General features: G+C 36.8%; 1 protein-coding gene across 12 annotated transcripts in view; it reads left to right on the top strand.

Annotated features, from left to right (window-relative positions):
• The window catches only part of ppip5k2 (diphosphoinositol pentakisphosphate kinase 2), a 282,209-nt gene that overhangs the window by 189,421 nt on the left and 80,247 nt on the right, over positions 1-12,541 (top strand). For 7 of the 12 annotated variants that reach the window (XM_039758896.1, XM_039758895.1, XM_039758899.1 and 4 more), the window contains exons 24-25: positions 7,672-7,845; positions 10,906-11,079. In XM_039758896.1, the coding sequence (XP_039614830.1) occupies positions 7,672-7,845; positions 10,906-11,079 (348 nt within the window). The remainder of the gene's footprint in view (positions 1-7,671; positions 7,846-10,905; positions 11,080-12,541) is intronic. The other 5 variants (XM_039758903.1, XM_039758901.1, XM_039758900.1 and 2 more) reach the window with 1 other exon arrangement.

The following is a 12,541-nucleotide window of genomic DNA, read 5'->3' as shown; positions in this document are numbered from 1 at the left end:
TAAAGAGAGATCTGAATGCTGCATTACACCAATTAAGCCTAATATACATACATCAGTGAGTTTGCTGTTTTTATAGTTGTATCATAGTGGAAGCCTCAGTAAAACTAGCTAATTACTGTTTATTTATGCTTAATATCCATATCTACCTTGATGTACACATGTATGTTTATCTGCTGAATCTGGGGTTCCTAACCTTTTAATCTGAGGACTCCCGGTAAGAAAATTTGTACCATACTGGGAGAGTGGTGTATCATTCATCACAGACTTTGTGCTTGGGCTAGCTTGGTTAATTTTAGTACATGATCATGTGGCAACCCATTACAAACATGTCCAGAATCCAATTTGAGTAACACCCATAGTTTAAGAAGAACTGCACTAAACCAATGTTTTTTTTTTTTTATTCAAGGTATACACTTGTTAATTTATGATGTGTTGGAAACAGCCCGGACACAGATAACTAGACATTGTTTTATCACCCAACACACATTTATTTATACTATTTACACTACAGTGAAGCACACAACCCAGTGCCACAGTACCAATCACCCTCAAGTCCAGGCCCTTACACAATGCCTTTCTCTTATCTTGACTGCCTCCACTCCTCTCCTCTGAGCTCCGTCCTCTTTCACCCGACACCAGCTATTGAATGGAGGGAGGCGGCCCCTTAAATGTTCACCCGGACGAGCACCAGGTGCCTCCCGATAACCTTCTGCTGGCCCTCCTTGGTGTGGCGGAAGTACCGGCTGTGCACTGGGTGTCCCTGGTCTTTTTCCCCCCAGCACTTCTGGGTGTGGCGGAAGTACTGAGGGCCAGGGCTCCTCACGCATCTGGGCGCCCTTGGCGGTGACCACAGGCCCCTATAGGGTTGAGCTTCCATGCTCTGTTCCCGTGGTCCCCATGCCAACCAGGGTGGCTGCCCTCTCATGGTCTGGAAGAGGCATAATCCCTCCTTCGGTCCTTCTGGGCTTCCCGCCTGTGTACCACCCCCAGCCGCTCGCCACAGACGTAAGGCGTTAGTGGTGTAAAATAGCCACACATGGATGCTGAGTATTAATTAGTATCTGTCTTGACATACAGACATGTATTAATTCTCTAAACCAATATTTTAGTCCTAGGAAACTACTAAATGACACATTTTCACAATAGCCTAGGGCCAAAATGGTCAACACCTCTTTATGCTCTGAATGATGTCACAGGATTCTGGAGGGATCTGTCACTGAAGCTCTCTTGAATTCATTTGAATTATAAGTGGTTGTATTTCTTTGGTTTTTTAAGTGGGAGCATGTGCAGGTAACTTTAAGTCTAAAGTCTTAATCACTATGCCACTATGTCGGGTGATGGAGTCCAAGGGAGATTTGGCCATGGAATAACAATGTTGAGGGTTTCAGAAATTCTGCAGTTTAGTGATGGAAATGGTTATGTACAACACCAGTTTTAAGAAAGAGGAAAATGATACATCAAGCGATGCGTTAAGCTGGTGGTGTAAGGAACATAAGATTGTTTTTTGGTGAGGAACATAGTGAAAAATGTGAAGGTAATTCTTGGAGAAGATTGTTGCAGCACTTGGTTGTAGGAGATCTTTTAGTCAGAATAATAAGAAAAGGAAGAGGAAGTATGTGTTAATGCTGAAGGTCTGAAAGTTGGAGGAGAATATGAAAAGTAAATTTGCTGAAACAAGCAACTAAATGTTGAAAAATATCTGTCTGATAACAAAAGAGGAAGCTTGAGGTTGAATTAAAGGTCCACCAAGACACAAGTAAAAATGATGCTGGTGGAATATTGAGGTATTAATAAAAATAGGAGATATCAGGATCCTCTGGGAAAGAAAATCAAAATGTGCCTGGGCAGTCAATAAGGAATCCAAAACAAAATGCCAGAAATGCAGTTGAAGAAGGCACAAGAAGCCAAGAGGTGATAAGAGCTTGAAAATGCTAGAAGTAATGAAGAAGTAAAGAAAAAATGTCTTAAGTATCCAAAGGTAAATAGCTAAAAAGTCGGACTGTAGTAGATGTGAATTACTGAAGTGGATATTTTGATGGATAGTCATGTGAAAGAATGGGATAATGATGCTCTTTTTGAGAAACTACAACTACAACATAAAGTAAATATTGTAAAAAATCAGAGTTTTAAAATGCAGATGAAGCACAGTCAATATCAGGAAATACCAAAAAATAAATGAGTATATGTATGCAGTGATCTTTACTGTTTGCCAAAGGACTCTCAAAAACAAATGTGTTTTTGAAATTGAATACTCACTTGCTTAAACTTATTTTAAGTTAAAGTAACAAATGACATCATATCACACTAGTTATTTGATTCTTCAGTTTTTTGATTACAAAGGAAGCATTACACTATGACAATCTTTAGAAAATTGAGTTCAGTCACATACAGTAAAATTGTATGTATCAAGTTGGCAGGTACGGGAATGATATACACAATTTGACAATTATGAAGGAAACTGTTTTTACACTTGAAAAACAGTGTCCATGTGGACATTTTTAGTGAGTTAGACAAAACTAGTAAAATGTGATGAAAAGTAAAACTAAAAAATAAAATCAAAAATGAAACTATAAAATACTACCCAACTAAAAATAGATAACTACTGTGTTTAGGTCATGCTGTTATTTAAGACAAACTAAACTTAAAAGTACTTTTTCAAAAAAATATTTTTGCATGTTGTATTAAATAAAATGAGAAACAAACTTGGAATTCAGTATAGTAAGTCATGGTTCACCTTTTAGCAGCTTTAGTTAAATTTTCTACATTTTTGAAAAAGCTTTATCTTATAGATGAGTCATCTGTTTCTTTTCAGAGCCACTTGTAAACAGTTTGGGATTTTGGTTAGCTGGCATTATTCTGTAACTCTGGTATGAAGGAATCCTTCTGGGGCCAATTTAGACTTGCCAGTTAACCCAGCAAATGGTTTGAGCTTGGTTTGTAAATGATATTATAATTTTCCTTGATGACTGAAATGCTGCAGACATTATGCATTGGATTAAGACCAGTTTGTATAATGTTAACTAGGGATTGATTATATCATGATATCTTTTATTACTTAATGTTACATATTTGTTGATAATAATCAGGTGGCTCATTTTCACTGATGTTTTTTTTTTACCAGCTATCAGAATAAGGAGCTGTAAAAGCCTGATTGATTTATTTACTTAATCTCACTCCCACCTATTTAAGCACGTCTCAAAGGACTTCTGCTGAAATATGTGCCTCTAAATATCAAATGGGGGCTGTAGGGCTGCAACTAACAATTACTTTGATAATTGATTAAGCTGACGATTATTTTAACAATCAGACTATAAAAAAAGGATTTATTATTTTTATTTGAAATTGAACACAAAGTGCATGAAATGGAATGTTTCACCAAAAAACAGGTTTGTAAAAAATTTTCAGAAAAGTTTTTGTAAAAAAAAAAAATTTGTAGATATTTTAAAGACAATGTAGGTTTATGTATTTATCACATTAAACCAACACTTCAAAATTAAACATGCAATTTAATTTTTTTTTGTTAAAGATGCTGTTTACTGGCAAAGCATCATGTAAATATCTGATCACCACAATAGTCCACTGCAGAAGTGTCTGTTGCACCACTATGACTTTATTAATTTCTTTTTTGTAATTCTGCAGCATTGTTTGTAATTAGTTCCACACAACGAACATTGTCATATGTTGGGGAAATACCCGAACTATTGTTCTTTATCAGCAAAACAGGTGCTTTCATTTGTGTGAAACTCAGTAGTTCCTTTGCTGAGTAATATGCCGAGATTATTTTAACTGAAAGTTAATATGTTTTTGAATTATTCTCTTTTTTTTGTGTCTGGAAACCTTTTACCACCAAATATTCTTTGGCTAATTCGCATGCAGCCAACACACAGACTATTGCATGTCAAAGGTTATTAATGAAAAAGAAAAAAATAGATTTCTTGTGTGCACAAATATGTCAACCCCCTAGGTCAGTAGCTTGTGGCATTTGAGTTAGTAGCAATAGCTTGGAGTAAACATTTCTTATAGCCACTAATCAATCTCTGACATCTACCTTGAGGGAGTTTTGCCTACTCCTGACAGTACTCAGCTAGTTGGGCAAGAGTTTGTAGGGTGTCTGGTATGAAATGCCTGCTTCAGTTCCTGCAAAAGCATCAATATTGGATTTAGGTCAGGACTTTGACTTGGCCAACACCCCTGAGCCATTCTTTGGTACATTTTCTTGAATGCATTGGGTCGTTGTCACTTTGTAAAATACTCTTTCAGCCCAGCTTTAGGTTCTTAACTGATGGCATGATGTTCTGTTCAGAAATTCCTTGGTGCACCTGAGGATTCATAGCCCCTTTAATGATTTAGAGTTATAAATAAAATGAGCTTCATTCAAGGTTGTCAACTGGTAATAGTTTTTTTTTTTTCACGTCCATATGTTCTTTTATAAATTAATAAATGTTCAATGCATTCAGAGTATTGTTTTTATTTTTATATATACGCATTTTTGGTTATGATGGAATTCACTGTTTGGTATCTGTCTTCCTTTTCAATATGAATGGTCTGTATTGGCAATTCAATCCATACTAGGCTTCAGAAAATATACATATGTACACTATGGACTTCCTACATTTGTAGTAGAGGAATTGTTAGATTTTGTATTGGTGATTTGTTTTTCATTAGTAAACTTGATAATCAGTTATTTTAGCACCTGATTTTACTCAACTTACTAACTAAGCTCTTTTTTCTATGACTTGTTTTTTCTGTTTGTTACAAAATTCCTGTAAAATTAGAATTTAAGTATATAAAGGATTATTGTTGAAAGATTAATTATACAAAATGTTCTCTGTAGTAATGCTTAGAGGAAAAAGCATTAAAAAACCACAACTAAATAAACCACAACAGAGTGCTCTGACTTTAAAGGAGCATTTTACCCTTTGCCTTGGTGGGAAATGGAGCATTGTTGAATAACTGTACAAAAGTGAGAATGCACTTTAGCATTAACATCCATCCATCCAAACTGTTCCGCTTATCCGAGATCGGGTTGCAGGGGTAGCAGCTTGAGAAGAGATGCCTAGACTTGCCTCTCACAGGCCACTTCTACTAGCTCTTCCGGGGGAATCCCAGGCCAGCCGGGAGACATAGTCCCTCCAGTGTGCCCTGGGTCTTCCCCGGGGCCTCCTCCTGGTTGGACGTGCCCGGAACACCTCACCAGGGAGGCATACAGGAGGCATCCTGATTAGATGCCCGAGCTACCTCATCTGACTCCTCTCGATGGGGAGGAGCAGCGGCTCTACTCTGTGCCCCTGCCGGATGACTAAGCTTCTCACCTTATCTTTAAGGGAAAGCCCAGACACTCTGCAGAGGAAACTCATTTTAGCTGCTTATATTCGTGATCTCGTTCTTTCGGTCACTACCCATAGCTCATGACCATAGGTGAGGGTAGGAACATAGATCGGCTGGTAAATTAAGAGCTTTGCCTTACGGCTCAGTTCCTTTTTCACCACGACAGACCAATGCAGAGCCCGCATCACTGCGGACGCCGCACCAGTCTGCCTGTCGAACTCACGCTCCATTCTTCCCTCACTCATGAACAAGACCCCGAGATACTTGAACTCCTTCACTTGGGGCAGGATCTCGCTCCCAACCCTGAGAGGGCACGCCACCCTTTTTTGGCTGAGGGCCATGGTCTCGGATTTGGAGGTGCTGATTCCCATCCCAGCCGCTTCACACTCAGCTGCGAACCGATCCAGAGAGAGCTGAAGATCACGGCGTAATGAAGCAAAGAGGACAACATCATCTGCAAAAAGCAGTGACCCAATCCTGAGTCCACCAAACCGGACCCCCTCAACGCCCTGGCTGCGCCTAGATATTCTGTCCATAAAAGTTATGAAGAGAATCGGTGACAAAGTGCAGCCCTGGCGGAGTCCAACTCTCACTGGAAATGGGTTCGACTTATTGCCGGCAATGCGGACCAAGCTCTGACACCGGTTGTACAGGGATCGAGCAGCCCTTATCAGGGTCTCGGTACCCCATACTCCCGGAGCACCCCCCACAGGATTACCCGAGGGACACGTTCGAACACCTTTTCCAAGTCAACAAAACACATGTAGACTGGATGGGCATGATTGGGAAGAATGGCCCCCCTATATGAACCCAAGCGGTGTTTTGTTATTGGACTTCTGTGCTCGTCACGAACAAACACCATGTTCAAGCATAGGGGTGTTCATCTGTGCACTTGGCACCAGGTCACCCTAGGCCTCAGTTCGATGATCGACTTTGTGGTCATGTCGTTGGACTTGAGGCCACATGTCTTGGACACTCGGGTGAAGAGAGGGGCAGAGCTGTCAACTGATTGCCACCTGGTGGTGAATTGGCTTCAATGGTGGGGGAGGATGCCAGTCAGGCCTAGTAGGCCCAAACGTATTGTGATGGTCTGCTGGGAACGTCTGGCAGAGTACCCTGTCAGAAGTAGCATCAACTCCCACCTCTGGCAGAACTTCGACCACGTCCCAATGTGGGGGACATTGAGTCTGAATGGGCCATGTTCTGTGCTTGTATTGTTGAGGCAGCAGACCTGAGCTGTGGCTGTAAGGTGGTCGGTGCCTGTCGTGGCGGCAATCCCTGAACCCATTGGTGGACACCAGCGGTTAGGGATGCCGTCAAGCTGAAGGAGTCCTACAGGACCCTTTTGTCTTGTGGGACTCTGGAGGCAGCTAATAGGTACCGGCAGGTGGAATGCAGCTTCGGTGATTGCTGAGGCAAAAACTCGGGCGTGGGAGGAGTTTGGGGAGGCCATGGAGGACAACTTTCAGACTGCTTCAAGGAGATTCTGGTCCACCATCCGGCGTCTCAGGAGGGGGAAGCAGTGCAGTGTCAACACTGTATATGGTGGGGATGGTGCGCTGCTGACGAAGGTGGTCAAAAAACTCGTTGGTGGCAGGGCCCCAGGGGTGGATGAGATACGCCCGGAGTTCCTCAAGGCTCTGGATGTTGTAGGACTGCAACACGCCTCTGCAACATCGCATGGACATCTGGGACAGTGCCTCTGGATTGGCAAACCGGGGTGGTGATCCCCCTCTTTAAGAAGGGGGACTGGAGGATGTGTTCCAATTACAGAGGGATCATACTCCTCAGCCTCCCTGAAAAAGTCTATTCAGGGGTCCTGAAAAGGAGGGTCCATCGGATAGTCGAACCTCAGATTCAGGAGGAACACTGTGGTTTTTGTCCTGGTCATGGAACATCTCTATACCCTTAAAAGGGTCCTGGAGGGTGCATGGGAGTTTGCAATAATAGCTCTTACAAGTTAAATGTAAGCATCATCTTGAATTAATCAAGTAATTTTAAAGTAAAATGTTTATATTTGTTAATGAACTGGTAAGCAATTTGCATGTTCTTTTTCAAAATACAACTTCATCTGGGCTTTTGCATGCTTATTGTCTGATTTGAACATTTTTTTTATCCTATTAATATAAAAAAATAACTAACCCAGCTCAGCCATGGTTTTATGTGTCAAGCAAATTAGCCATTCACAATTTGCAATTCAGAAATTTGGAAAAATAATTTGGCTTAAAATTTTAATACTTTCTTAATTTCCAATTTTTCTACATAGTAAAATACCCTTTGCAAAACCCCACTTGTCATAATTTTTGTAATTTCAAGTATCTTCATTTTTTTGGGCTAATGCAGAGCGATGGTTACAAGAAGAAAAGTCAGAATAACGATAGTGATGAAGAGCTTGCATCCTCTAAAAGGGACGAACCGGATCGATCCCTCATGATGTTTAGGCCAATGGTATCTGATCCAATCTTCATACACAGGAAGTCTCCTCTGCCTCGCTCTAAAAAAATTGGCTCTGTAGAAGTAAGTGATATATTTTTTTAATAATTGGTTATATTCTTCTTTTAATATTTGTTGATAGAGTAGTTTCTGTTTGCATTTGTCCTCATGTTGGTAAACATAATTTTTTGTATGTTTAATAAATTGAAAATGTATTAAATGGTTAAATGCTACTTTATTAGTATATTATCTTAAGCTTAAAATTGTACAGAATACCTTCAAAAATCAACCAAGGGTTATTTCTAAAGCTTTTTGTTATTGATTACCTGGTTAAATAATAAAACTCTTGTAATTATTATCCTATGATAGTTCTATATTTAAACAAAACCTATATACTTCCTATAGTCAATAGTCCATGATTATGAAAACTGTATTATGTATTTTAGAATGTTTAAGGAGGTAGGTTCTTTTAATTTAAAAAATGTGATTTTTTTTAACATTATTGGATATTTTATATTATTGAATGTATTTATAAGAATATTTTAAATCTCTTTAACATTTAAAGAATATTTTTAAAAGTTGTAGGTGGTTTCACACAAGTCTTTGTTTTAGCCTTTGGTTATATGGGGAGATATATATATAATATCCTAAATAATGAAGATGAATTTAAAATCTGCTTTTAAGAAAAATAAATATTTTGCATGTAATCTGAAAATCATAATTTGGCACCTATTATGTTTATGATAAAAAAAATAGCTTACTTTTAAGAGACATGGGGTGGCCAAAACAGCATTTAAATAGCAAAATCCATCAATTTGCACCAAACATAATTCATGCAGACATGGCTTACAGTTTCCATTTTTCATTGAGATTGCATGTCTGTTCTTGAAAAATACATGCAGTACTTTAAAGCACTAATTAGGTTAGTGTTTAAATTTATTTTTTGCTCTGGTCTGATATAAATTGGAAATTTGTATGTCACAGTATATTTGGATTTTTTTGTATTCTAGAATGATTGTTTTAATTGCATTTAAAATCAAGGCCATTTTTAAATGCTATTTTCATTTTTTATTATAAAAAACATTAAAAACAAAAACACTTTCCTGATAGCCAGACAGAGTGGCTATAAAAAGTATTCACCCCTTTAATATTGTTTTCATTTTCTTGTCTTACAGTATAGAGTCTTAGCCTAACTACTGTGTTATTTTCAACATTAAAATTCTGGTAAACCTAAGTAAAAAAAAATCTAAATAAATTATTGAAGAAAATAAGTATTCACCATCACTTCAGTCAACATATATAGAGCTACAGTTTTGCACATCTGAACATTGCAATTTCCTTTTCCTGAACATGCACCAAGTTTTCAACTCCTGACACATTTTTAGTTAAGTCTAGTCTTTGATTTATAGTTCCAGAAGCTATTAGTGCTGTAAGATTACTTCCTTAAGTCTGTTTTTCCCTTTCATGTCTTACACACTGTCCTAATTAGTCCATGATGTACTTTAGATCAGAAAGTGAAATTTTTTTTTTCCTTCTAGAATAATGGTTACTTTTCGTGAAGCCTGGTTATGTGATGCATCACAGAAATTGTTGTGTTAGACATATTTATGTAGCACTATATTTCATTTACAGTTGACATAATACTCTTGGTGGCCTCCCTAACTAACCCTTCTGTTCCCCTGTCTAAAATTCAATTTTATTGTGAGTGTTTTTTTGTGTTTATAATAACTTTTCACTAGAAACTCATCTAACAGTGTTGGAATTAATGTCAATACACCAGATGTACTTAACATGAATTTCTGAACTGACTTATCACCACACAGATTGGTTCCATTCTGCTAAATGTGTTTTCTAAATGCAATTGATTTTATTAGAGCTAATTTAGGCATATTATATATATGGTAATGCATGTTTTTAATTTTGAAAGGCCTGTAAAATTTTCCTTCACTTCTAATCGTGTTAAAAAAAGAAAGTTTATTGAAATGAACCAGGAACCTAAGAGCCAAATTCGAAGTAATTTTAGATTACAAGCAACATATGCTGAAAGACTTTTCTTATATTTGTGTCATGTAACAAATAAATCAGATGTAAGCAACATATATTATCCAAGTACCTGCAGAAAAATATCATGGAAACTGCATTGCAAGTTGCCACTTTTTTGTACTCAGTTTTTTTTTTTTTTTTTTAACTCGAGAATTTTTACACTGAGCAGGGTATCAGTTTTTGTCCACTTCTTTGATATTCTTTTGTCTGTTGAGTTGTGCTATGAACTGAAGTTTTAAAGTTTCATTGAACATTTTTAGCAAGTGCTTAAACTTAATACCCAGTGTAATATAATTAAACTTAAATTTGCCTAAAAAGCATGTGATGTGAATATTTGAAACAAAACAAATCCAGACAATTAAAGCAGTTGTTTAAAAATAGTGTGAATAGCAATATTGATTCAGGTGTAGTTTCTAATGCACATGATGACACCAAACCAGTTAGAGATTTAAACGTCATAACAATTTCATAGAGGTGTTACTGGATTATGAGTTTCTAGATTCAAAGCAGGAAGTAATTGTACTGTAAGACTTTGTAGTTTTCTGACTTTTGGACTTTATCTAATCTTGCCTTTGTCCTATCCTAATTGGCACAAGATTCTATAATGTAATAAATTCTGAAAAAGTTTAAAGGGATGAATACTGTACTTCTCATAGGTATGAGATCATGTACATTGTGTACAAAGAAACATCAAAAATCAGATGTGCAGGCAATATTTCATGGATTTATAGTTTAAAGTTTATAAATTTCATAAATATCAAACTGGTATTTATTCAAAAGAATTCTGTAGATATTTGAGTTTTGACAAAATGAAGTAGCTATAATTTTTTTAATTCAAGAAAATTGGGCAATCTTGATACTTGACACATAATGCAAGCTCTTCAATTCTAATATTGATAACTAAAATACTTTAGTGGTGACTCACTGCTGTCTTATATATGTGCCTATCTTCATGATGCTTATTGTAACTTGGCCTTGCTTTTATTAGAATTTTTTAAAAATAGATCGAGCATTCTGCTTTACTCTGATTATGAACCATGTAGCTGGACTATGTCTAACTTTGCATGCATTTGCTGTTTTTGCCCCCTTTCTCACTTCCAGGAAGAGAGCCCCCTGAGTGTATCTAGCCCTGAGTGTATTGGTACCTGGATGCATTACACCTGTGGTGTGGGTACTGGGCGTCGAAGACGCAGATCAGGGGAACAAATAACTTCTTCCCCTGTCTCCCCCAAATCACTGGCTTTCACGTCCAGTATTTTTGGCTCATGGCAACAGGTTTTTAAGTTTTATTCATTATAAAAAGTAAACCAAGAAACAGGGGAAAAATCTACCAACCAACATGTTGTTGTGCATAACTAACACCTATAGCAGTCAATAAGGACATCTAATCCACATCCTAATTTCTGGAGTGATGCTGACTTAATTTACTTTATACCATTGCTCACATTTTGTTTTATGTGGTTTTAATTTATGATACAAAAATGCTGGTTTTAAGAAAAGAAAAAAAATAAGTAAATATTGTTATAAGACTTATTTATCAAGATGCTTTGTGACTTTTTATTAAGTAATATTAATAGTTTTATATAATTTTTTTTTTTTTATTTAAGTCTTTGCATTTTAGAGTGTAAAAAGCTTTAGGAGTACAGTAGATCAAAGTTTGTCCGCTTTTTTTACCTAATGTGTATAGGAAGAATCTAAACTCTAAATGACAGAGGAGGTGTTCAGTGTTTATTTAATGAAAACAGACCTCTATATCAAAGTGTTGTCTTTTTATAACTGGAGTAATACTATGTCCTTAGTGCTGGCTTAATTTACAGCTAGCAGGGCCTACCTTGTGGAATTTTAATCTTCTCCCCATGTTGCTTTAGAGTTTCTCCTGGGAGTCTAGCTTCATCCCATGGTCTAAATAAAGACTTAATATTGAATTGATTGCCCAGATCTAAATAGCACCTGTGCTGATTTCTATCCAGACTTATTTCCTGTTTTTTACCTGTTGTCAATAGTTTAGGTTTGTGGCCATTTTCAGTGTGGCAGTGGTATGTGAAATTATTACATGTTTTACTGCCCCTTTTAAATATCACTTTACTTTATTTTACCCAAAATATAGTTTCACTCTTCTAGAGTGGTTAAACAGTGTGTACTCTCAGAAACATGCATTCTCTTTAACATGATTATTCAAGACAGTCCTATAGGACTTTGTTCTTTAACTAGTTTTGCTGTCAAAGACACTATTTGCATCTCTCATTAAACCCCTCTATAAATTATATAATTGTTTGGACATTCTAAGTCTGATAATTGTTTAGCTTTCTCTTTTTGTATTTTGTTTAACAGACATTGTGTATTACAGTGAAGAAATAGTAAAATAGTTGATTTGTTGAGAAGGTTTAATCTTGTTTTTTAGTAAGTTTATTATGATTTTACATAAGGAGCTGTCTCATAAGACTGGAACTGAAAATACTAAGTGAGGTTCTTTAAATTTTATTTTTTTAATTGGAAATTTGCAGTTGCTAAAGAATGTTTTTATTTCCTACATTGAAAGTAATGTACTCCTCTCATTGGGTCCCTTTCCATCATCACATTGAATCTTAAAATCTTAACATTTTTACTTGTGTTTTCTTTCCTTTAGACTATTATTATTATGTAGGATACCTACAGTATATAATAGTGGTCTTAAAAATGCTCTGTCCAAAAATTTTATTTTTTTTTTATGTTACTTACCCGAGGTAGTTTGTGATGA

This window comes from Polypterus senegalus, chromosome 7 (genome assembly GCF_016835505.1).
Source record: "Polypterus senegalus isolate Bchr_013 chromosome 7, ASM1683550v1, whole genome shotgun sequence".
Lineage (NCBI taxonomy): Eukaryota > Metazoa > Chordata > Cladistia > Polypteriformes > Polypteridae > Polypterus > Polypterus senegalus.
This window is presented reverse-complemented; position numbering and strand designations above follow the sequence as displayed.